This window comes from Cucumis sativus, chromosome 5, assembly GCF_000004075.3.
Source record: "Cucumis sativus cultivar 9930 chromosome 5, Cucumber_9930_V3, whole genome shotgun sequence".
Classification (NCBI taxonomy): domain Eukaryota; kingdom Viridiplantae; phylum Streptophyta; class Magnoliopsida; order Cucurbitales; family Cucurbitaceae; genus Cucumis; species Cucumis sativus.
Window position 1 is genome coordinate 28,939,174 of NC_026659.2, and position 26,716 is coordinate 28,965,889.

General features: G+C 32.1%; 3 protein-coding genes across 3 annotated transcripts; 1 reads left to right on the top strand and 2 right to left on the bottom strand.

Annotated features, from left to right (window-relative positions):
- Positions 1 to 1,394: 1,394 nt before the first annotated feature.
- On the bottom strand, positions 1,395 to 6,598 carry LOC101220755 (phosphatidylinositol 4-phosphate 5-kinase 6). Its single transcript, XM_004142434.3, has 8 exons — positions 4,938 to 6,598; positions 4,445 to 4,612; positions 3,989 to 4,154; positions 3,489 to 3,605; positions 3,223 to 3,416; positions 2,629 to 2,753; positions 2,469 to 2,532; positions 1,395 to 2,128 (listed from the first exon to the last, which is right to left on the bottom strand). Exons 1-8 carry the CDS (start codon positions 6,083 to 6,085, stop codon positions 1,840 to 1,842), a joined length of 2,271 nt encoding a protein of 756 aa, XP_004142482.1. The 5' UTR covers positions 6,086 to 6,598; the 3' UTR covers positions 1,395 to 1,839.
- A 6,105-nt stretch (positions 6,599 to 12,703) lies between these two features.
- LOC101207498 (NAD(P)H:quinone oxidoreductase) lies at positions 12,704 to 14,121 on the bottom strand. The gene is made up of 3 exons (XM_004142384.3): positions 13,909 to 14,121; positions 13,589 to 13,780; positions 12,704 to 13,158 (listed from the first exon to the last, which is right to left on the bottom strand). The coding sequence occupies exons 1-3, from the start codon at positions 14,009 to 14,011 to the stop codon at positions 12,851 to 12,853; spliced, it is 603 nt and encodes a 200-aa protein (XP_004142432.1). The 5' UTR covers positions 14,012 to 14,121; the 3' UTR covers positions 12,704 to 12,850.
- Positions 14,122 to 21,463: 7,342 nt separating this feature from the next.
- Positions 21,464 to 24,838, top strand: LOC101204714 (aspartyl protease AED3). Its single transcript, XM_004142372.3, has 3 exons — positions 21,464 to 22,038; positions 23,507 to 23,981; positions 24,069 to 24,838. The coding sequence occupies exons 1-3, from the start codon at positions 21,550 to 21,552 to the stop codon at positions 24,428 to 24,430; spliced, it is 1,326 nt and encodes a 441-aa protein (XP_004142420.1). The 5' UTR covers positions 21,464 to 21,549; the 3' UTR covers positions 24,431 to 24,838.
- The last annotated feature ends 1,878 nt before the right edge of the window (positions 24,839 to 26,716 follow it).

Consider the following 26,716-nt stretch of genomic DNA (forward strand, 5'->3'; position numbering starts at 1 on the left):
ACATGCACTTTTATTATAAAGATTAAGGGGGTTTCAACTTGAATATATATTATATATATGCTTTTGTAGGAAGGAAAAACAAACTTAAAACTCATATTTCATATTTGACATAATCTTCTTAACCTTTTTACAAAGGAAGCTACATTTGCCTGTAAAATAGTAAATTAATATATACATTTGTCCTCTTCCCCTTTTAGAGCTATTATATTTTTCATACACTCATATGATTTAACATAAAATTATATGAGAACATGCACTCCTCTGGGTAGATATCACATCAAAAAGACAACTTCTCTTGTTAGATATACACAACATTTTTCATATGTTTTACACATGATATGAACTGCTCTTTTTTAAATAAAATAAAAATGAAGAGAGAGGGTTTTTTTTTTTATTTCCAACAAAAAATTGTGTCATTTTACATCTCTTAAATTCTTCTAACAAAACAAACAAATTAATTGTAGGTTGTCTCCCTTGTTCATGACCTAACCCCTCTTCCTTTCTTTTTCAAAATTAGGTTTTTTTGCTCTCTCTGTCTATGTAGAGCTAAGATGGGAGTAGAGAGGGGCCTCCCCTACTCACTCAATTAGTCTTCTTTACTTTTCCTTTTCTTTTTCATTACACTCTTTGTGAGGACAGATGAGAACATTTTTTTTAAAGTAGGTTAGTAGGAAGAAATAAAAGATATCTGTTTTTCTTTACACACACATATATATATTTCTTTATACCAAATAAAAGTTACCCGAAAATATAAAAAGAGAATAAAATTCTAAGAAATTCATTAGATACTCAAATGTTGGAAGGTTGATTGACCATTAACCTATAATTCGATATCCAACAAGTTTCTTCAATCAACCTATACTTCAATATCCAACAAATTTTTTGATTACCAAATGTTATTAGGTTAAATCGGTTGTTCTATAAGATTGGTCGAGGTGTGTGTACGTATGTTGATTAGGATACTCAAGAATAATATATATATATACACACACATATATATGACATGTATAACTTACCTTTTTTGTTATTTACATTGAAAAGGTATCCCACCAATGCTTTATAAAAAAGAAAACTATTACTCTAAATATATAAAAATAAAATATTCCCAAATCCAATAGAAAAGAAAAGTATGTTCGATATATATAGAGAAAAGAAAAGGCCAAGTGAAATGAAGAACAAGGTTGAAATGCATTACCCTAAATAATGTTTTTCATTACTTTTTTGGTAATGTGAAGTATAAGTAGTGATTCAATTGCATAGTAAAGTTATGAACACAGAATAGTCTCCTGAGAATTTGAACCACAAATGGACTAAAAATGAGAAAAAGAAGAGAGAATGATAACATTAACACAGAGGAATGTAAAAAAATGAAAGGGTGGAGAAGGAAATAGATATAGTTAATTAGTTTTACTATTGTGAAAGGCTTTTTCAAACTTGAGACAAGAACATGAATACAAAATAATAATAATAGAAAGAATAGAATAGAAACCATGTTACAACTTTAGTAACAGTTGGGTCTTCAAACTTTAGTTAATAAATAAATTTACAAATTAGTAACATTTGGGTGAGGTGAGGGTAATAACTCTCATCTATAACTTTCTAGATCATATCACAATTTTCTAATAACCCTAACTTAGAAAAAAAATACAATGCATAAGTGGCAAAGCTCTACATGGTTACCTTAATTTTATACACCAAATGGTTGCTCTTTCTTTGTTTTTCCGCGGCCAAACGCTACGACTCTATCAAAAACTGATATCATTTCTCACAACGGACCGACTGTACAAGGATGGCCACTGTCTGCAAGTTTTGATGAATTGGGTCAGTATAACAACTTCTTCAAGTGTCTTCTACAAAAATTCTGAAGATGAAATCTCGAAACCGTTTCGAATATTGCTTTGGATCGACAGCAGATATTGACGACGGATCATACTGAAACGATTTATAAGCATGCTCAAGTTTCTTGCTGATATCATAGTCTTGTAGTATGTCGATTATACCAAAGAAAATGATCACATCATACAACTCCCCAGTTGGTTCTCCTACTAGCTGAGCTTCGGGCTCTCCCTGTCTCACTGTCCGTTCTGCCCGTGCTGGCAAATTGATGCCTAGACTAATGGAAGCCCACCTGAATAAGTAAATGGTCAGACTTCAGAATAATGATTGTCAGGGAATGTCAGCCGCAAGCTATCATAATGAATTCAAGTTTGTTTTGGTGATGATATTGAACTTTAAAACATCAATGTTATAGCTAATAAACTAGTAGAATGAACGGAAACCAGGCTATACTCTTGAACATTTCACTGAAAAATAAACATTTACATGGTAAAGCAAAGTACACGTGTTTCATCAGCAAAATTTTCACAATCACAGATAATTGAGTTTCTCGCTATATTACAGCGGTTGCATGCAAAGGTCTTTAGACGATTTCAGAAATTGAATATCAATAGTTCATGAGTCCATTCTACCTGGCAGAGTCTTGTTCCTTGTCTGCTCTTAACTGACCATCTGCTTCGTAGTCAGGATTACTTCCTGTGATGTACATTTTCGAATATCAGATGTTTTTTTGTTGAAACAATGATTTAAATAAGAAGCTCAAGATACTCGAATCAAATAAACAGCAAAAACCTGAGTGATGGCTACCGGGTGTGCTCACTTCCCGATATGAAGTTTCTTGGAAGTGAAGACCAACTAATAGACTGTAGTCCATGATTCTCTCCTGTTCAAGAAAGTCACAATCCTTGTCTACTTGCCTGCATTGAAACACAATGGAAAATATCAACGAGAGGTGTAAACTGAGGAAACATCAAATAGAATATTGTCCATAATATTTGTGTGTGGCCACTGATTTTTTCTTCTTCCATTCCTAGTAATGAAAGTTTTAATTTTCATTTGAAAGAAATATTAAATATGTCATATGAAGCGTTGCTAAATGTAGAGATTTTTCTCATTCTTTTTAGAAGTGTGACCGACTAAATAGTTATTTATTTCTTTATTTTGTCTTCGTTATAGTGTTAAGAAAATGTTGCCATTTTATATTACATGATACTACAAATTACAGTTCAGATAAATTTTAACTTAGCTCCAGGTATGAGTTCAGATGTAGATTCGTTTGCTGACTCGAAGGTGATCAGGGAGCAACGGAGTGAGATACAAATTCTTTTATCATGAACAAAAATGAATAGCAAACAACCGGTAAGGAAAAATGTTAATAACTTATACCTACAAAATTCTTGGAACCAAATCTTCTGCAACCGGAATATATAATTAAGGTCAAGATCTTTAAGGGTTGTCGTTCCATCGATTTCTGCCTCTGGTTTATCAGTTATACGGCCGTGGGAAGAACCTTTCAAGTCAAAACGCCTGTGGATTGTGTACTCGGAACAAAATAAATTTCCCATTATGACAAATCGCACCTGTAAATCAACAAAATCTGTGAACTGAAGGATCCATAGAAACCATTGTACTGCTTTAGTATCCTTGTATACCTTCTTTTGTGAAGTCCCAGTTAATCTCACACAATGAAGACCATAAAATTTGGTGACGAGGGTATTTTCAAAGGACCGAACGTGCTTATAGTAGGCTGGAAGCATCCTCAAGAGAACCTGCATGTATCTTGGCCTGTTCAGATTGGAATATATTCAACTCACAGAAACGCATACATGTACTCGGAAGTAGCAAAGCCTAGGATAGATGCAACAAGCAACAACTGAACCACAAAAGTATATCATCGAATCGAGCTTTCAATAACGGCATAAAGATTGCAAGAAAGTACGGAGAACTCAACAAGATAACCAAATTCACATTAACGAGTTCATTAAGGTTAGGGAACCTAAGCTAATCGTGCAAGAACAACTTCAGATCAGAAGTTCTAAAATGCCAAAGGATGTTGAAACTTTCTTATGTAGGAAAGCTTATAATTTTAAGCAGAGATAAAACTAAAAGGGAATCCCAATTTGAGACAGCTGAGAGAGAAGACAGGACTAACTTTCACTTCAGCCTTCCTCATGGTTTTAATCATGTATCTGTCATCATGGGTTAAGTAAAAGAAACTCCCACTTTTTCCAGGGGAGGAGAGTTCTCGAAGAGCATCGTTTCCACATATAGATAGCATGTAATCAGCTGGGTCCACCTTGAACAGTTTCCTAAGAGTCCTGAAATACAAATTTGTGAACTAATAAGACAGTGCCATATTCCAATACAAAAATCATGACAATAAAATCAAAGAGTTTCATCTGGCATTCGCTAAGAATTAAACATTGCAATCCAGCAATAAGGCTTGCTCTCCTGTTCTAATTTGAAAGAATGTCTTTCAAAATGTTCCTTCCATTTAAATTATTTGAGAGATCACGTTGCTGATTGAGCAAAACGTTTGTTTAGCATATTAAGCCTAAAAACAATTAAAGAAATGCAGATTGCTAAAATTGTTCACTTAATGACAAACCTGAAGACAACAGGACAGTAGTCCTTCCATCTGAAGTCGGAAGATTGATGAGGTGGTGTATACTTGGATCCTTCAGGTGGAAATTTTGTCCACACTTTCTCCTTGGGATCGAAAGCCGAAGACTTCAGATCAAGGGATGTTGCTGGAGCAGGCCTCCCAACAGAATGCCTGTGCTATGGAACAAAAAAATCACTAAGTTGAAATGAATACATTGGCAATTAAATAGACATTTCTCATATGTAAAACATGAAGCCTCATTGTGGTAGAGTAGCTTCAAACGACAGGTTCCATATCATTGATACAAATCAACGTGCCCCATGATTTATCTATAGAGTAAAATTCTTTCTACACCATTCGTTCTGAACTTCTTGAACAAACTCGATGCAATAGGCTACATGCGTATCTCAGATAATATTGGTTGAAGGAGTAGAAAAGGAGAAATAAGGTTAGACTACAGCATAAGTCAAGGAAAGAATTCTTAAATCATTTATACCTGATCCCCAGCTGCAGATTTAGCATGAGCTCATAGTTCTTGTGTCCCTTTGATATTGTAATGCCCTGTCTCTTTGCTGGCTGAAATCTCAAATTTGATTGCCTTTTCCCTTTGCTGTCTAAATCTTGGAGCTGATGAGTTCCTATCCCATTTCTAGAACTCGCTTCGTTTGAACCATCATTCAATGATTCAAAACTAGAATTGCTGACTTTGCCATCAACCGATGTTCTTCTCAGTCTCCTATTCCCATCATTGCCTTTCTTTGAAATTGTTTGCTTTTGCGGAGAGTCAAGGTCGAGCCCGGACCAACTTATCATCTTCTGAGAGGGATAGATCAAAATCCTTTCCCCTGAACAAAGTACAAAATCATTCAAATACTCAGCAAAAATCTCCTGAGGATCGGAGCTCATTTCAGTCTCAGAAGAATCAGATGGATAAAAAGTTCCAGTCTGCTCTGTAGGATCCTTACTCCAAACACCAACATAACAACTCCCATCAGCCCATCTAAAAGTTCCATTACCTTTAGGCAGCCCATCTTCCCAACAGCCATCATACCGATTCCCATTGTTCCAAATCATAGTCCCATTGCCATTGATCTTCCCATTCTTCCACTGTCCAATGTAATGATTCTCATTCTTCCATTGATATCTCCCCTGTCCATCCTGAAACCCTCTACGCCATTCGCCCTCATAATAATCCCCATTGGCATAGTTTTGTGTGCCTTGTCCATGTTTCAAATTCATGACCCAACAACCCCTATAGGTATCCCCGGAAGAACCAGTGTAAGTACCTTTGCCATCCATGTAGCCGCTTTTGAAATCACCTTCATAAGTGGCCCCAGAAGGCCAGCTGAATTTGCCCTTCCCTAAGGTCTTCCCCTTGTACCATTCACCAACATACATACAACCATCGGTCCAAAGGTACTTTCCATGGCCATGGGGCATGTTGTCCATCCATTGCCCTGTGTAGAAATCGCCATTGGGGATCGCTTTCTCCGCATGATGGAGCTCACCGGGGCCAGGCTCGTCGTCGGCAGGGGCAACGGACATTGCTGCAAATATGCTATTAGCCCTCTTCTTCGCTGAGTGTTGTGTTTTTCTCACAGTTGCTTCCCAAGCCTTGACGATTCCAGCGTATTCCTTGTACATTATCACTCTGAAACGCCTCTACCTTTACCCCTTTGTCGCACTATCGATGTATTTTCTACTCTTTATGTCTTTTCTTCCCTCCCTTCCTCACTCCCTTCCCCCATTTTCACCAGAATTAGAGAAAACCCAGATCAGAAAAAATCGGTGTAATCGAATTCTTGGCCTGGGTAGCAATGGCAGAATCTTGAAAAGCAGGAAAAGAGGGAAATGGGGGCAACGAAATCCCGTGTTTCTGTAACAGAAACTCGGAAAGAGAGAGCAATGGAAGGAATCAGACGAAGAGGAAATACACACACACAAAAAAAAAAAAAAAAAAAAAAAAAAATTGGGCTTTGTTTTTATGTAAAATGAGAAAAGGGCAACGAAAAAAAGAAAATCAAATACGATGGGGTGTAGTTTAGAGGTTGTATGATGATTTAGTGAAATGGGTACCATTCAGATTATGGAAAATCAAAAGAGAGAAGAAAAATCAAAATAATAAAAGGATAAACAAAGAAAGGAAGCTGTTTTGATTGATGAGGAAAGCAAAAGGTTGTTGGTACCAATGACTAAGCTTTTTTTCTTTGTTTCTGTAATTATTTTTTTATTATTCTTTTTTCTTTTTCTTTTTTTATTTATTATTTTTACTTTCTTTAAAAATAAAAAATTAATAATAAAATTTAAAAATAGTTTCCACCAATAAATTAAACCAACCCCCATTTCAATCCTTTCCCGAATTTGGTTCCTAAAACAACTAATTAACCAAACATTTGGAGGGAGGAGAGAGGCGATGACCATTTTATGTTTTTCTGTTTCTTTTTTACTTTTTTTCTCACTAAATTTGTTCATTTGGATACACACCAATCATTTTTCCACTATATATTCTCATTGCTATCTAAAATTTTCAACCATACCCATTCTGTTTTGTCTTCTCTGTTAATTTTGATTTCATTCATAGAAGCATTGTTACTGTTTTAACTTTTGCTCCTGTAATTATTGAACAACCAAGATTCTTCCCGTTTAAATTGGACTTTGGTGAAATTAAAGTAAACCCATTTATGCGCAATGTGTATTGTAATAATGGTAAGTGTTATACAAAATTGTATATTTTTGATACAACTAGTCCCTAAAAATCGTGATTCTGTGAATAAGATTATGTCAACAAAGGAATTTGGAATTGGATTTAATAAACTAAAGAAGTAGTTTAGAGAGACGTGGTGGCTACTTTGTAAATGGAAATGAGGTCAAAGCCCAAAAGGCCCACTCCACTTCTCCCAATAAAATGGGGGAAAAGAAGGTGGGTCCAAATTAGTTTGAGTTTAGGGCTTAGTGGGTTTAAAAGTTGACACTTGTCCTTTTCTTATTCTTATGAACCAAAAGTTACTCATCATCATCAATTACCATGATGATGGTGATGATGGTGATGATGGTGATGGATCATACATCTCCAAATATTATATCAAAAAACAAAACTCCATTCTTTTCCCAAATCTAACTTACACATCATCCTTGCCTTTTCTCCTAATTCACCTTCCATTTTTGTTTTATTTCACTACTCTTTTCCTTTCCTTCTCATTCATCCTTATTCATTTTTCAAACCATTACTTTCCTGTTCTTCACAATTCAAATATATGTTTCTTTCTTTTCTTTTCTTCACTTTTCTAAATAGGTTGCCAATTATTTTATTACCCAACCCCAACCCTCATTGGTGAATGAAAATACATCTTAAGAACTCAATAAATATATTTGTGTATTTTATTATGTACAATTGACCCTCTCGTTATTTATAGAAACTTATAGTTGACAAATAGATAAATAATTTAAACAACAACAGTTCCTCTTTAAAATTTGATTTCAACCTCCTAAATTATCAAAATTTGTTTAGGTAAGTGAAGTAAGAAGCATGAAATTATGAAATTAGAAAAAATATATATATATATATATATTCTATGGTATACATAAAAAGTTTACAACTTCAATCGGTTTTCCACATTACCACTTGTTGAAAAACAAAAAACCCACAAAATAACATTAAAAAAATGAACCCAAAAAGACATAAAGTGATTATCTACAGTATTTAAATAAATAAAAAGGAGAATTCAAGATGGGGTTTGAAAAAGTGTTCGAGATAAGCTTTTGACTAAGAGAGTTTATTTAAAAGAAAAAAAACCACTACAATGTGTCTACCCACATATAATTGCTATTATACACATAGATAGAGAATATATATATGTGTGTATGTGTGTGTGTGTGACTTTACTTCTACATCATTATTTACCACAAATTAAAAAAGAAAAAAGAGTTTTAAACTAAGTTATATTTAAATGCTCATTTCAACCTTATGATTTCTTTTAATTAGTTTAATAATTACATATTCAGAATCCCACCGTTCTTTTTCTTTTTAATTAATTACACTCTTAATTTAGAAGTGTGTATTTGTTAGATGGACTTCCACGTGTTATATAGATATAGCCTTTGGGTTGCTCATTTCATTTTTTATGTTTTAATTATAATTAGTCTACAATTAACTACAATTTTTTTTTATTTTTGGATGTTTATTGTTTTTTACTTTCATACATTGACTAAAATTAAATAACATGGATAATTATAATTTATACTAAAAACATAATCCATGATTATAATAACTAAATTCAAGACCTCAAATGCATCTTCATACTTTCAACTTCATTCTTTGATAAAGGTGTGATAAAGGTGTTTAGTTTATACATACCATTATTCAACTTTGGCTATCAAACAAAAACATTTTCATTACCCACAGCTTATCCTGTTCGAATCTTACACCATTTATTATTCTTATTATTATTTATTAATCTTTATACTAATTATCTTCTCTTCTTTCTCCCTCTTTTTCTATCATCATTCTACTCTCTCTTTTTATATTCATATACTTCTCATTACATATCTTTTTCTTTTCTCTTAATCATGCTTTTCTTTTTTTTTCTTTTTTCCCTTTACTTTCAAGTTATATAATCATCTTCCTTTTTTTTTTAATATACCATTTTTGTTACATTTTCTTCATTCTTTCAAAATTATAAAAGTTAACTTCACCATAGGCAATGAAATTTTTAGGTTTACTGTTATAAAAAAAATCACAAACAACAGTAACTTCTTCAAAATATATAAGAGATCAAGATAACTTTATCACGTGTATTTATTGTTAGTTTGAACAAATATTTTGGTTGAAACTTTTGTTAAATTCACAATTTGATCCCAGCATTTTTATCCAATATAGACTCCATGTGTTACAATTAAGACTACCCCATAATATAGCTTCTTGTTTTCCTTCTTTTTGTTATTATATAGTTTGGACAGAAATATATATCATTTTGATAATGTATTTAAATGTTGGTGTTCATAGTTTAGTATGTTTGATACATATATTTACTTTTATAAGTACCATTCTATGATCTACAATTTGAGATATCAAGAGTTGATCATCTTCATATGATAAATTTGTTCAATATATACTACATTGTTTGATCATTTTGAGTATAATTAAAGATATATAATAATAATAAGAGAAGGCAGTGTGGTTAGCATGAACAAGTTTGATGATTTAATTTAAGGAGTTTGTGTTGTGTGTTTTAATATTCATAAATGTGCTAAGAATAGAGGAAGGACAGAAGTAGTAGAAGAGGCGTAAAAAGGGGTTGAAAATGGATAAATAGGAAGCATATATAGGGATTTAAAAGAAAAGCAAAACAAATCAATAATAATTAAGATGAAGGCACATGGAAGGCATTAATTTAAATTAAGAGTAAGAAGGCAATGGGAGGATTATTATTATTGTTCTTTCATTTGACAGAAACGCAAAGAAAGGGAGATAGATATATGTGTGATTTGATTGGGTGAAAAATAGGGAACGTGTAAAAGCAAAGACCATTATTATTTATAATTTGATATATATATATATATGTATTGGGTATTAATTGGGAAAATATTGATGAGTAGGGCATATATAAGAATGGAAAGGTTAGAAAAAGAGAGTGGGGGTTTGGAGGGGAGGGGGGGGGACAAAGGTGAATGTGTTGTCTACATAAATAGAGGCAAAGTGGTGATGACATGGAAAACACAAAATGACCAAACCCAACCCACAAATTATTTCTTTTTTATGTGTACAATGTTAAGAAAAAGGCCTCATTGCCATCTCTCTCTCTTTCTCCATCTCCATCTCCATCTCCATCTCCATCTCTGTCTCTCTAGTCACACTTACCAAATACTCTTTTTGTCTCTCAACTCTTTTTATTTTCCTCCCCCTCACCCCATCGTCTCCAATCCACACTCATTTCTTCTTTTCTTTCTTTTATATATATGTATTCTTCTTTATTATGTCCATTCATTCCGCAGGTTCAGTTTTATGTAATAATCTCTTTGTTTTCAAGAAGAAAAATAAAATCCCTTACAGTATACTCTCTCACATTTAACCTATTCTTTTGAACAATCTCAAAGGCCAACGATATATATAATTGTTTTGTCCCTATACAGTATATTATAGAAAAACCAATAACATTCTAACCTTTTATATTCTTTGCATATTTTGGTTTTGTTATGAAACATTGAAATTTAACAGAAATATTTGCACATGGACACTTATAATATAAATAAATTAAGTAATTTACCAAATTTTAAAAAGGGTGTGGTGGAAGATGAATATATGAAGAAAAAATCAAAGCATATCAATAATACATACATTTTATTGAACCATGCTCTCATGCTCATTTTGGGTGGGAGATTAATGTGCTAAACTAGCAATAATTATTACAATATTAAACAATTAATGAGGATAAGTCCAAAAGAATGAAAAGTGTGTTAATTATAAAGTTTAATTAGGTTGGCATATAAAGATTCTAAGTTGAAGACAATGATAGAAAAAAACAAAAGAAGGATGTTGGAGTTTGTCACGTGATGGCTATTATATATTTAACCCTAAACAAGGCCACATGATTAGTTTTTGTATATTATAATTTTCAAATGTGAAACTTTTTAATCTAGAAACTTTGCTACATCAATATATATATTTAGAATGAACTAAAAAGTTTGACTTGATCTCATAAGAAACAGTTTAATTATCAATAAAATTTAAATTTTATATTATAAGCTGGGATGAATGTATATAAAATGAAACATATAGATGGTATTAGTAGAAAAGAAACTGAAACCATATATTATTGACGTTTTAGAATTATATTTGTTTTAATAATTATGAGAGAGATTATAAGAAACATATGGAAGGCGATGTGAATGAATGTGCTTGCACGCTTCCACCCACCCGCTACATTCTGGGAGGCGGTTGCCGTCGTCAACCACCGCCCCTTTTCCTTTTCTCCTCTCCTTTTAATCTAATTCTTTTACCATAATCTTTGTTTCTCTTCGTCAGCTGTATAATAACTCATTCTTCACATTAACTTACTAAGGTATTTGGTATGAACATTCTTCACCTATCTTTAACAATCAAATAATTAACTATCTAAATTTTGAAATTTGTATTATATAACAGTTTTTTTTAACTTTTAAACTGCAAGTCTATGAAGGATCAGGTGCTTAAATAATCTATATATTAGATATTAGTTTGAATTTTATTAGAAAGGATATAGATTTAATTTGATGATAAATATAATTTTTAACTTCTTTTTCTTGACTAAAAAATTTGGGATAAAATTATAATTTAAATTAAAGGTGTAGTATTAATTTTATGGACATGACATGAAAGGGCATGCAGTGACTCACATCTTTCAATTGAAAAGATGATGAAGATGAAAAGTAACGTAAGGGTAGGAATAGGGGTTTGGATGGGAATTCAATAATAGACCCATCTTTAATTAATTTGTATTTATAATCTTTAGGGCAGGCATACCCTAAACCGAATTGATGGTTTCCTCTCTATTTCATCATATTATTAATTTAGTGTCTCTACTTTATAATTTTGTTTATGTCTATGTTTAAATCTCATTTTTAGTTTGTACCCATCTCACTTTTTTCCCAACAATTCTTAAATAAATTCAAATCCTTCTGCTTTAAAAACACGTATCATTTATCAATAAATTTAAGGATATAACTCTAACGTTGATATTAGTTTAGCTAAGCTTTTATGGATAATCGCTTAATTAAGTTAATAGTTATTGAGTTTTACATATTTTCTAATATAAAAAAATAGGAAATGAGAATTTAAAGTTACAACCTGTAAGGGGGAGAAAATGTGATAACCTCGGCAAGCCCCTCAACCAAATCTTCAAAATATTATGTGTGATGTATATTCCATGGAGGGAAGTATGTATAGTTGAAGCCCATTGGAAGCATATGGGGCTTATTCTCAATTTTATTTCCAGCTCAATAACTTTACTAATGGCCCATCCACTAGCTGGCCCTTAATTCTCGAAAACAAAGAAACAAAGAATGTAAACATCGATTTTAAAACTAATTATTCCATGCCCTATTAGCACCGAGTTAAACCCAGTTTCACACGTTGACAATGCATTACATCTATCTATCTATCTATCTATTTATCCTTCCCCTTCAATAAGATAATCCAACTCAGTGAAATTGGACAAAATTAATTAATTAGCTGATCCAAATTGAATGGTAAATATGTTGTAAAATTAATTAGGATTGAGAATAATGAAGGAAGTAACACACACAATACAAAGATTATTATTATTAATTATGATTATGATTGAAAAGGAGACGCTATTGTAATTAATTATTGAAGGATGGGAAGAGAGAAGGAAGGGAAAACAAAGTGTAATTAATTTAAATAGATTTAAATGATTATTTGGAATTGGATTGGAGTCGTAGAGAAAGGTTGGTAAGGGAAAGAAGAAGTAGTTTCAAGTTCTGATAGGTTTGTTGATCAATCAAGTCACCATCTTCATTGAACTTGGGAGGTGGTTGAAAGGCATTCACATGAACCCCAGGCTTGTTCACAAAGTGAAGGTCCAAAAACACTCCCACTTGCCGGAGATGGAATTGTGCCAATCCACCGCCGAATCCACCGCCGGCACTCATTATCGCCGCTGCCTTTCCGGCAAACACGTTTGGTGGTCTTGATGCCCAATCAATTGCATTCTTTAAGGGAGCTGCTACCACACACAACCAACATAAAAAACTATATATCTATTTATTATTGCTATTTAATCCATTTCCATAAAACTTAACTTTCACTAAATTTAAAAATTCATCAGAAGCAATGATTACCATTAGACCTTTAAGAATTAAAAATATATAAACTAAAAGTATAACAAAATAATCTAAAGTAGAAACAGTAAAAGCACGTATATTTTAACTAAAAAAAAAGAATGATAATGTTTTACTATTCGTTATATAATGATATGGACGGCACTCTTTTGCAACAAAGAACACACAAGATCAGATGGGTGTCTAATGACAAATATTAAAAGACTAGATTTTTCAACTCAATTTAAGTATATAGTTTTGAATTAAAGTTAAACAGTGGGTAATTAAATTTGAGTAATTAGTAGGAAAGTTTGTTAAGAGAGAGAGAGAGACCGGCAATAGAGTAATTATACTCGGGAGAAGCGAAGAGAATACAATCGGAGTGAAGGATCTTGCGGCGGAAAGCCTCAACGACGGGAGGAAAACCTCCGTTTGGAGTTTCAAGATCGGTATTAAGCATGGGCAAGGGATCCACTTCCAGGTACTCGATTTCAATTCCCGATTCCTCCTTACAAATCTTCATCGCTGATGGCAACAAGTAAACAATTCAAATTCATTCAATTACAAACAACGTAACATGAATATATAATAGTATAATAGTATAATAGAATAATAGAATAGGGGAGCGGGGGTTAGTTAGTTGTTACGCGTACCGGCTCGAATAAGGCCACGATTAAAGGAAGCCTTACGAAGAGAGCCGCATAAAGCCACCGCTTTGACCACCGGTTCACCGCCCGTAACCCCCACCGATGCCATGGATATGATATGATATGAAATTCAAAAACACTCTTCTCTTTAGTTAAAACACACCCCAATTGCAATCAATCATGCACAATGCTCCTTTTTATACACCCAACGCCCACTTTCTTTTCCTACTTATTTTCTATTCTATTCAGTATTCCCCCTCTTTCTTTTCTTTTTATATTCTTTAGTTTCATCTTTTATTTTTCCTTTTTGTTTGGAATCATTTTCGAATATAATAAAATTAATAAATAATATTATTAGTTTTCAGTCTCTTATCAAATTTTATACACATGTTTGAAATTTAAATACTTGTTCCATGTTCTAATTTCTTTGGTATAAAATAAAAGAAAATTAGCATTTAGCTAACCAATTTAATCATAAAATTAGGAGTAAATTCGGTGGAAAAGTTAAATGAAAAAACTTTCTATATATATGAAATGAGTAATTCTCTTGAAAGAGGAAATATAAAAGTTGTTAGAAGACCTAATTTTGAGGGAATCATTTCTAATAAAGGTTAAGAACAGATTTTGTGGACTAATGGGTGATTTCAAATGGATTATTCATTCAACTTCAAATTTTCTAAGGAAACAAACCGTTAAAATTTTGGCTAATGATACCTTTATGTTAACAAAGTTATAATTTTCAAAAGCAGAAAATTGAGATTTGATTTTTTTTTTTAAGCTTTTAAAAATAAAGTCTACAAACAGATCTTGATGTTGTTTTACTTTCGTATCTACTTTTGACCTATATTTTAAAATCGAAAAATGATTGGAAAAACTCCGGCACGAATAAATTTGGAATTTTGCCATACATAATATTTGGAAATAAGCATTTTAGAAAGTTGTTGGTTAAAATTAAAAGCTAAAAACAAAAAGAAAAAAAGAATTGAATTAAAAGATATTATTTGTAGTATTATTAAAATGGGGTGAGCGGCCGGCTGAATAAGCGATTAATTAATTAATTAATTGGGTAATTAAAAAGGAAAGATGTATTAGGTAAGGGATGAGGTGGAGGAAATATTTTGTTATTCTCCTCAAATCCTGTTCACATCCACTTCTTGTCGGCTACTCCCAACTCAAATTTATATTTTTTTGTTTTATGTTTCAATACAATTATTATATGCTTCTCTTCTTTACTTTTTACTTTTTACATAATGCTTAATGCTTAATTATATTACAAAGTTTAAATACACACCACCACATTGTATGCCATCAAAACAAAGATTTCCACACGTCCACACCACGAGTTCTACGCTCTATATCTTACGCATCCAAACCTCTACTACTAGGCCTTGGGTTTAATGCCATCTTGTTAGTCATCCACAATGCTGTATATGTACATGTAGTATGTACTGGTGTATAATTTTGAAAGGGTATTGAGAAAATAAAAGGTCAAAAGTAGGGATCAATTATTGTATTAAAAAATAATTATTATTTTTCTTTCTTAGTGTTCATGGTCAACATATTAATTAAAAACAAAAGTCTAATTTGATGGGGAATTAAATAAGCAGCACAGACAAAAAGAGATGTTATACTGTCGTTGTCACGGTTATCGAAGAAGAAGAAGAAGGGAAAAAGGGGTATTGGTTTGGTATGATGATGTATATTATTAATATAAGGCCCATCTGGGCAATAATGAGAAGCCCTAAGAAACCACCATTGAACCTTCCTAGGTTGCTACCCCTTCCAACCATTTTTATATAAAGCCCAATTTTTATCTCATCTATTCTCTTCAGCCCACAACCCATGTATCGACCTTTAAAACCTTCGTTACTACTGTCTTATCTACTGATTTGTGTTTAAATTTATACAACGTAGAATGCAATTCTTTGTATGTGAATTTGCTAACACAGTAAGCAATTGTTTCATTGAAAAAATGGGTTCCTTTCTTTGCCCTTATGGTATACATCAATCCCTTATCGATCATCTTTGGTGTCTTCTTGTGATTCTTCTTCTTTGCTTTTCATCGGTTTTTTATATGTTAAGTGGATTAATGGTTAATTAGTGTAATAAAATATCTACTCTCATTCAAAGTGTGTCTTATATGTATAATGTGAAAATGTAAACCCTGAGTAACAAAATATATACCATGAACTGGAAAATTACTACAAGTTAATTAAGAAAATGAGTGAAGTGAATTATAGAATTAAGACTGATTGAACAAGATTGTCGGCAGAGTAAAATAAATAGTTAAAGAGGAAACAAGGCCTTTCTCGAAGCAAACCCCAATGGAATATGCAAAACTCTGACACCCATCCCTTTTTATCTTTTACTTTTTTCTTTCTCTTTAATCAAAATAAATGGAAATTTCAACTTTTCAAGATAATTGCAATTTCGGTACATACCCTAAACTGGAAACACACCTATAAAAAACTATACAACTTTTTCTATATTATTTCATCAACTCACTCGTTACTTACAAATAAATTAAGTTGTTTTTAAATACAGTAAAAACTGAAAAAAATATATATATATATTTACAGTCATACAAAAATATTACATATATCTATAGATATCTACTGTCATATTTTATTGTTTTTATAAATATTTTTAAATAACTTTATCATTTTATAAATCATATTGAATTACAATTGTTAATGATTTAATTGTAATTGATACTAGTAAACTCTATAAAAAAAGTTGTAAACAGTGATATAGATACAATGCTTTAATCTATTGGTTTCCAGTAGTTTATGCAATTTTGATTACAACCCAAAATTCATAAACCTACTTTGACCCTTCTTATGTAACTATGGACTCGTTATCCAATAACTTCATATTTATTAATTTTAATCATACACAATTAGAAATTGGATTATGACATTTAAAAATGGTGTTAGATTGCCTTTTTAGAAAATGATAGAGCTAAATTCTATTAAGCAGATGTCAATTTCATTATGCAAAGGTTGTATGTGAATAGTTTTTTTTACCTCGAGGACTGGACATAAAATTTAAACTATAATAGGACGAAAAATTTTGATTTTGAAATACAAAACAACAATTCTACAAAGGAGACAGAAGTTGTGGAGAACAAAAACAAAAACTAGTAATTTTGTTATTAAACTTTTAAATACAGTCAATCTTCACATGCATATGCCATAAAAATAAATAAAATCTCATGATCTTATATGTTTTTTTAATTGGAATTTTATTCCCTTGAATTGGAGTGACATGATTGTGTTTTCTTTTTGGCTTAAATTAACTTTAATAAAGTACTAGCTATATATGCATAATTATGTCTTTACCAATCGAATCAAAACTACAAAATCGAGAGTAGTTTAGCATATCTAAGTTATAGATCTACATCATGTGACCTAACATGAAACTATTTCTTCTTTTAGGTTTAATTGTTTTTTTTTTTTCCTTCAAAACCAATTGTCTTTTAAAAATAAAATTATAGTTTATGGGCGCCATTATATAACTTGAAATTGTACTTCAATGTACAGACTGTAATCTTGATGTGGTTTAGTTAAATATTTGAAGCACATAACCTTGGAGTGTAGTTAGTAGGAGAAATTGTTATACCACTTGAAATCTCTAGGTATTAAATTTTACATATAACTCCCATTTTATGAATCAGTCCAATTTGTAAATAGTCTTATGTTGTGATTAAACCTTTGAAGCATCTAATAAGTCCTTTGAATTTTAATCTTGTATTCACATAAGAATGAGATGAGATATGCACTAGATATAAAATTATTATAACATTGATAGTTTTAAAACTTATTTATAGATAAATATTACAAACGAAACAGAGAAATAATGGTTAAAAACCAAGCTTTTAATTTAATAGAACTAAAAATAATAAGTAAAAGGGAAAAAAATGAATTGGTATATTTTATGGGTGTGAAACAATGTGTTTGAAGAAGGCAAGTAGAATATAAATGAGGTTTGTGGATTGGTGATGAGGTTGTAGGGTTAATATTATTGTTATTGGTATATATATATTGATGTGATTATTGAAGTTATGATTGGAGAAGTTATTATTTTATATACGTTTTATATCCAAGCCATGTGTGTATATGTTCATCACAAAAGAAAAGCGAACAAAATTGAAAAACCCTAATAGGAATTAAATTGGGTTTGGCCAAAAAGACAAGCCATGTTTGTTGATAATAGTGCAGTGCAATCACATGCATGCATTTTCGTTTCATCACTACACATTTTAACTCTTTCCCTCAGTACAACAAACTCAGTCTTGTTTTGAATTGAACCCACCCTACCCCCTTTACTTTCCTCTTTCTCTTTTTTAGAAAAACTTTTGTCATTTTCGTTTTTGCTTTAATTTCATCATTTCATTACCATATAGGTCGTGAAATGGGTTTGATTGTTGATTCCATTTATATAAAGAGTAGCAACAAAGACAGAGTAAAATGTGTAGTTATTGGTTTCGCATCGGTTTTGGTTTTTGTATACTTCACAATTTAGACTAATAAAACAAAGCAAGTAAAACTGTAATAAAACTAGAAATGAATGCTCATTTATTAGTTTCGAAATATCAATCAAATTCCAAAATCTAAAAAAACCAACATTAAGTTTTGATTTGGATTCAATTTTTGGAAGTGACTGTAGACAATATCTCAAATGGAGAAGATGATGCATGCGTTTAAAAATATTACTTATTAAATTGGAATAATCTTAATCCTTATCAATCAAAGCATTAGTATACATTTTGTTTGTGTATATTAATAGTGATTGTTTTTAAATAAAGGATTGGAGCAAAGATCTGATCCTCAAACTCACATCTTAGAACAATAATCAGAACTTTTTTTTAATAATAATTAAGAAAAAAACTGTGTAGCTAATTGGGTTTTATTCCCATCTCAAATAAGGAGCTTCCCAAGTAAAATGGGGGGAAATGGACAAAATAATCATAAATAATAGATACATATTTGCAGTACTCTCTCTGATTAGTTTTAAATTATTAAAAGGAATATGATGAAGATCTAAACTTTACTATAATAATGTTTCTAAGAAATACCCACTCTTCTAATATTATATAATCAGATTTTACATCTCTCCCCCAATACTTTCGTTTACACCTTAATTAGCTTGTATATATATAATATCCCAAATAACTTCTGCTGTCTTGTTACTGTTTCTTTTTTCTTTTCTACAACTTTTTAAAGGTAATAAACTTTGATGGTTTTTGGATAAACAATTCAAATGAAAGCTTAATAAACAATATTTCTTTAATATTTTTATACAAATTAAAGTTCTCTTCTCACACAGATATATATGATTCAAATGTATTTTATCTCGTTTTATAAAACAATAATCTAAAAAAGCTGAAATTTGATTGTGCCAAAGAAAAAAGAAAAAAGAAATCGCAATGGTTTGTTTTTACATTGAAAAAAGCAAACACCTTTCAAGTACTTCAAAAAAAAGAAAAGAAAAAAAGAAAAGGCAAACATTTTCCCCCCATGTTTTGCTTTTTAAAAAGTGAATTAAACAATGTTTAGCTGAAAAAAATGAAATTAAATCAATAATGGAACATAATTAAACTGATTGATGCATAAGACGATACTACCAAAAAAGCAATTAGGAAATATAATTAGATTGAATTATTGTATGAAATGACAAATACCCCACATTCTCCCATTCTATATATCTTTTTGTTCCTCATAACGTGACATTTCCTTTATGAACATCTTTTTTCAAACTTTCATCAATGTTTTACTTTTAGTTTCTTTTCTTTTTCTAATTTAAAGTTTATAAATAATAGAGAGTATTATTACACATCCCAATTCCAGAAGTATATATATATGGGGATTTTCGTTCATACCTAAGTCGATCAAATTGAAAAAAAACACACACATTTACACAATGTGTTTTGAAATGAAATAAATAATTATATGTAGTAGTCAAACATTGAATAAGTGAAGAGTTTAAATTGGATTAAGTTTAAAGAGAAGACATTAGAGATGAAGATAGAAAAGAGAGAGAGAAGAGGTAAATTATAAGTTAGAAAAATGGGAGGGAGGGAGGGAGAGACATGATGTGTGATGAAAGGGACATTGGCACGAGAGGGTCCAATGCCAAAATGGAATCCACTCTGTTCCCATAATATACAAATAATAATCCATTTTCCATTTTCCATTTTCCAATTTTCATCATTAATCATTATTATTATTCCTTAGGTACTCCCCACTTCCCCACATCACATTTTCTCTATCCCACCATCTAATTTAACTATTATTTTCTCCCATCCCCTCTTCCTTCTTCTCCCATTCAACTTTATATGTTTTCAATAATCATCAAAACCATCTCTTAAATAACTTCCCCCTCTTCCTCATCATCCTCTCCATTCCCTCTAATATCTTCTTCAACTCTTCTTTTTTACATTCTTTCTTTACTAAAATCAACCAAAGTTTAATTTCATAACTACACCTATCATCTGCTAACCTTTCCTTTTCTCTCTCTTTTTTATTCAACGTCTGAATCAATCATTTATGAAAAAAAAAGGTTATGTAGTAGGTATAAACAACTATCTAAAGTTAATCTATATGCTGCATGTATACTTACAACTTAAAGTGAACTATATTATAATGTTTTGAAATATTATAGGAGAGATCCGACCCATTTCTCTCCCAATATAATCATTTAGGAAAGATTTTTTTTTATATATATATATATGTATGTATGTATAATCTAAATATATCACATTGGTGCTTTGGTTTCACATTAACCTATTATTACAATCTAAACAATGAAGTGGCTTTTACTTCTATTATTTCTCAAAAAGCTACTTCCTTTTTCTCAATAAAATAGCGATTGGGATCATGAAGCTCCATTCCTAGAAAGAAACGTTATTTGTATTAATTATCATTGATTACTTAAGCTTAGTTTAATTAAAAAAGAAAAGTTGATTTTTTTTTAGTTCTATAATAATGCATGGCTGCAAAATCCAAACTTATATGATTTTAATATATAGATTTAATTTGAAATATCTCAAAACTAAACATATACATGTTTCAAACTATCTATTTCAATAATTAAACTTTAATAATTTTTGTAGAAGAATTATTAAGTCCAGTGTATAGTCGAAAACACCGCACTACTCCACATAAGCAAACTACAGACATCACCAAGAATCTAAAATTGAAAGAAGAAAGAAAAAGCTAAACATTAAATTCTATTTTGATTTACTAACTTTCACATTAGACTTAAGTTAAGGGTCAGTGTAGTTCCTAAAAAAATATTATTGATTTATTTTGTTACTCTATTTCAACTTTTACAACATAGTTAATATCTTAAAAAATAGTGTCTAGACATAAACTCTCGATCTATATTAATCATTTGGTTGTCATTCGATAACATGTGTAGGCATTGAAGTTCATCACATATATTCAATATAGGGTTATTATATTTAATTTGATAGTGTAATTGAATTTAATTAGTGTTAAATTACAAATTATTTGGCAGGGAATGGGGAGTACGAATGTTGTATAAATATGGATGGGGGTGTGAGTGAGTCTTCCCCACAATCATCATACTCCCTTTAATATTCCTTTCAATTAATTACTTCCCACACCACACTCGAAGGAAGCCATGAACAACACCAAATCCCCCTTCCTTCTCCTCCTCCTCCTCCTCCACCTATTCTCCATTTCCACCGCCAAATCCCATATCCCCTCCAACTGCAACCCCGCCGCTGACCGGAGCTCCACCCTCCAAGTGTTCCACATTTTCAGCCCCTGCTCCCCATTCCGCCCATCAAAGCCCCTTTCTTGGGCCGACAATGTACTCCAAATGCAGGCCAAGGACCAAGCCCGTCTCCAGTTCCTGTCCTCCCTGGTGGCTCGAAGGTCGTTCGTCCCCATCGCCTCCGCCCGGCAGCTGATCCAGAGCCCCACCTTCGTGGTCCGGGCCAAGATCGGGACCCCTGCCCAGACCCTCCTCTTGGCCCTCGATACCAGCAACGACGCCGCTTGGATTCCTTGCTCCGGCTGCATCGGTTGCCCTTCCACCACCGTCTTCTCATCCGACAAGTCGTCCTCCTTCCGTCCCCTCCCCTGCCAATCCCCTCAATGCAACCAGGTACTCATCTTATTTTTATTTTCCTACCCCTTCCTCTACTCACAAATCATTTAAGGCATTTAAAATATTTTAAGATACCTAATCTTTTCTTTTTTTTTCTCTTCTTAATTGAGAGTTATAGTTGGTTTGGAATCTCAATTAGCTTCCTATATATATACATTGAACAAAAAACAACCTGATTCATATGCAAAAGAAGAAAAAGGAATTTTAAGTGTTGAAAAGTTGCAAGAGCAAGTAGAGGGAAGTAGTGTTTAATTTTAAGATTTTTGTAGGAGCGGTGTGATATTAATTAACTATACAAGTGTGCGCCGCTAGCATTAGATTAGTGGAGAGGCCACATATCCACATATCCCTTGGAATATTCAATCACCATAGCAACATACAATAAATCAATAATACTTCACTTACATAACATTCTCCTTTTGCTTCCATCCCCACTTTATGCTTTTCTTTCCTTTTTTTTCTTCTTCTTCTTTAATATTAAAAATGTAATGCCTCACACTTTTATAACTAATTATTTTAGCAAACATTTTACAATAATTACGAATATAACCAAATTTATTCATTATGGGCATTTCTTTAATAATATACTCTAAAAATTGTAGTGTTCCTTAGTCTTTTGTTTCAATATATTATATTTGATTCTTGTATTTGCAATTGCTCTGTATTTGCATCTGATCTATTTGATCTATTTTTACCACCCTGTAAAATTAAACAATTTGTCATTGGGTATCAACTTTTTTCTTTTTTAATTTGGTTTTTAAATTTAGAGTGTATTACTAAATTTTGTATTTTGTGTTATGTGAGTTTCAAGGTTCTGTATTTTGTTTTCAATAGATCAGTAACTTATTCAACAAATTGTAAAAAAATGTACATATGTTTTAACATACAAAATTGAAAGTTTGAAGTTTTGCATTAAGCAGCTTATCTATATATATATAATTTGTATGGTTTGAAAACTTTAATTACGACATAAACTTGGTAGGTATGAAATTTTTTGAAGTCTTAAAAGTTATGAGACATAAAACAAAACTTATAAAATTGAGCAGTAGATGAGATGTAATTGTCAGGTTTAGATAGTATTTTATTTTAAATATAGAATGTGGTGACCAACTTAAAATTAAAAAGGAGTGATTCTTTCTAATTAAATTGTAACCAATTTAGATTTGCATAGAAAGTTTTAGATGCTTTTGAAGAATCCAATCCAAGTTCCCACGTGCCAAGCAATCGTTTCCTTCGAGGCAACACGTGTGACAGGAAAAAGCCTGATTTAAATTATTTCCGTACGAGTTATTTCCTTTTAATTTTAATAATATTTTGGGTGTCTCTAGAATCCACGAGTGTCAGTGAGTCACCGACGGGGGAGGGTTGAGTCACGGGCCTAAAGAAAAACTTTTCCCAAAAAAATGAAAAAGTCCTTGTCGTATTGGAGAATGGAGGTATCACGGTGACACTTTTTATTTGTCAGGTACCGAACCCGAGTTGCAGCGGCAGCGCTTGTGGTTTCAACCTCACGTACGGGAGCTCGACGGTGGCGGCGGATCTGGTTCAAGACAACCTAACTCTGGCCACAGACTCAGTCCCCTCCTACACATTCGGTTGCATCAGGAAGGCCACGGGTAGTTCAGTACCGCCTCAGGGGCTATTGGGGTTGGGCCGAGGCCCATTATCACTTTTGGGCCAGAGCCAGAGCTTGTACCAATCCACATTCTCCTACTGTCTTCCCAGCTTCAAATCCGTCAACTTTTCTGGCTCGTTGCGTCTTGGGCCTGTGGCCCAGCCCATTAGAATTAAGTACACCCCGCTGCTCCGCAACCCCCGACGGTCCTCGTTGTATTACGTGAATTTAATTTCCATCAGAGTCGGCCGCAAAATCGTCGATATTCCTCCCTCTGCTCTCGCTTTTAACTCCGCCACCGGCGCCGGCACTGTCATCGATTCCGGTAATTTAATGTGTTTTGAAAAACAATAGCCAAAATTTGAATGTATAAAAATGGTTGTTGAGTTGTTGAGTTGTTGTTGTTGTTCAGGGACGACGTTCACAAGGCTGGTGGCACCGGCGTACACGGCGGTGAGGGACGAATTCCGGCGAAGAGTGGGGAGAAACGTAACAGTTTCATCCTTGGGGGGGTTTGACACGTGCTATACAGTCCCAATCATCTCTCCCACCATAACCTTTATGTTCGCGGGAATGAACGTGACTCTTCCACCGGACAACTTCCTGATACACAGCACGGCGGGATCAACGACGTGCCTGGCCATGGCCGCGGCCCCGGATAACGTGAACTCTGTACTGAACGTGATTGCTAGCATGCAGCAGCAAAACCATCGCATACTGTTCGACATACCGAATTCCCGCGTGGGAGTTGCCCGTGAATCCTGCTCCTCTTAATTAATATAACACAAGTTGGTGGTGGTGGTTGTTGGTTTTTAGAAATTAGAATAAGAATATGTGTGTGGTAAAAGTAAAAGTAAAAGTAGTAATTTTGAATTATTGGTGGTTTGGTTTTCAAAATTTAGTAGTACATTTGAATGGAGTAAGAAGGGCGGTAAAGGAGAGAGAGAAGTATAAAAAAGAAAATGGTGTCATTTGGGATTTGGAATGTTTTAGGGTTTATTATATTATTCAATATGTCTCTCTCTTGACCTAAAGCAAACGGCTTTTTTTGGTTTTCTATTCTCCGCCTTGTTTCTGACTTTGTGTGTCGTAACCCTACTTTTACTACTCAACAGAACACTTCTTTTTATTTTTATATTATATGAGAAAAGACAGAGTATACGTACCTGAGCTTTCCACTTATATATATATATCTTCTCTTCTTTTACTACAGTTTTCCATTTTCCCTTATTCGATGCCTAAATGAAGAAACTATGATGTTTCATTTATTTAGTTGTACCCTACCAGTTGACTTTTCTCTGTGTTACACAAAATAATTAAAATAAAGAAACAAGTTCCATTGCACAAACTTTCTCATTAAACAACCATCACATAAGAAATATTCAAACCAACTATGTGTTTATATAACTCAACACAAAGTTCCAAAGTAAAGAAACTCAACTGCCTAGTTATAGAGACGACTAAACTGAAATACTATAAGATCATGTCGAAATGTTTATGGAGAAAAATAAGTTTGGGGAGAAAGAATAAAGTTGAGAGAGAGAAAAATCAAAAGTAAGTTTGAGGGAAAGAAAGTTGAGAGATATGGATGAGTAGTAATGGAGGAAAATATGTGTCCTCCCATCCATCCAATTTCAATTTACATAAATAAAGTTAGATAACAAAATTTAACTTTGAAGAGATGCCTAAGTGAGAATATTTATATTTTTAATTAGAAAATAATAATAATAATAAAAAAACGAACAAAAATCATAGTGATTGAAAGACAAAATTGATACATGTTAGAGAGAAATTAAAACAGAAAAAAAAAGTTGAAAAGTAACATAGTAGAGAGAAAAGTAATTTTGAGACACTATATATATAAATCATAAAAGAGAGAAATATAATATAATAGAATATTATTGTTAATTAAGAAAGCTAGAAGAGTTTTAGATGAAGAGAAAGCAAAGTGAGAGTAATTGATACATTATTTCTTACTCCCCCATTTTTGGTAAAAAGTTGTATTAATTATAAAAGTTATGCCAAACTTATGACTTAATGCAAAAAGTTTATAATTATCCACATCACTCGAGAAAACGTTGATCATGAAAAATACTTTTTACACAAATTATAAAAGAAAGTAAAAGAAATAAAAATAAAACTTATGTTGTTTTAGTAAAATTAGTAACCAAAATAACACATACTATGTGTTAATTGAGCCTTTTCTAAACAGTTTTCTTATTATAATATTTTGTTATATATCTTATTTTTCCTTTAATTAATTTTCATTTTGCTAGGATTCCATTACAAAACCATTTTACTTTTGGATTTCGAGAATTAGGCTTATATACATTATTTTATTTATAAATTTGTTTCTTTTGTTAATCACATTTTAACAGTATTTTCAAAAAATTAAAATTGAATTTTTTATTAAATTTGTCTCCACGGATGAACTAAACATTTTAGGTGGAAATACCAATTTGAGAAAGAAAATATTGCATGAGAATTTAACTAATTAACCATTCAAATATCTCTGGTTAAAAGCAGAGTGAGAGAATTTTGGAAGGGAACATACTTAACTTAATTTTCTAAAAGAAGAATAAAATAAAATAGGAAACACACATTATATAAAAAGAAAGCATAAACTAAATTAAGGAGAGGGGGATAATGGGATTAAAAAGGCAATCCTAAAAGACCAAAACTATTCTTTTTTTTTTTTTTTGCAATTAAATTGGCAATATGGAAGCCACCAAAACAATAATATCTATTTACTTTATTTATTTATTGAAAAGAAAAGGGTAGGAATAAAGCGAAAGATGGGTTTGAAAAGAGAGGAAGAGTATCCAACGACAAAAGTGGAACCTATAAGATCTAATTTGTATAATAAGGGTTATTTGATTTTAGTAGTGAAAGAAGATGAGGGGTTTTAATTTTGTAGCACATTGGCTGGCTGGTGGTGGTGTTGGTGTTGATAGAGATCATATATGCTACTACTAACTACGCCACTACCAGTTATATATGTTAGTGGTGATGGTAGTGGTGGTGATTGTGAATTAGAGTGGGTGACAACCCCCAATATGC

Excerpts from the sequence above, each read along its gene's own strand:
- LOC101220755 (XM_004142434.3), bottom strand. The coding sequence starts at position 6,085 with ATGTACAAGGAATACGCTGGAATCGTCAAGGCTTGGGAAGCAACTGTG. Across the intron at positions 4,613-4,937 it reads AATCTGCAGCTGGGGATCAG|GCATTCTGTTGGGAGGCCTG; the intron begins GTATAAATGATT and ends TCCATAGCACAG. Across the intron at positions 3,417-3,488 it reads CTGGGACTTCACAAAAGAAG|GTGCGATTTGTCATAATGGG; the intron begins GTATACAAGGAT and ends GTTGATTTACAG.
- LOC101207498 (XM_004142384.3), bottom strand. The coding sequence starts at position 14,011 with ATGGCATCGGTGGGGGTTACGGGCGGTGAACCGGTGGTCAAAGCGGTG. Across the intron at positions 13,781-13,908 it reads TCGTGGCCTTATTCGAGCCG|CGATGAAGATTTGTAAGGAG; the intron begins GTACGCGTAACA and ends TGTTGCCATCAG. Across the intron at positions 13,159-13,588 it reads GTATAATTACTCTATTGCCG|CTCCCTTAAAGAATGCAATT; the intron begins GTCTCTCTCTCT and ends GTGTGGTAGCAG.
- LOC101204714 (XM_004142372.3), top strand. The coding sequence starts at position 21,550 with ATGAACAACACCAAATCCCCCTTCCTTCTCCTCCTCCTCCTCCTCCAC. Across the intron at positions 22,039-23,506 it reads AATCCCCTCAATGCAACCAG|GTACCGAACCCGAGTTGCAG; the intron begins GTACTCATCTTA and ends TTTATTTGTCAG. Across the intron at positions 23,982-24,068 it reads CGGCACTGTCATCGATTCCG|GGACGACGTTCACAAGGCTG; the intron begins GTAATTTAATGT and ends GTTGTTGTTCAG.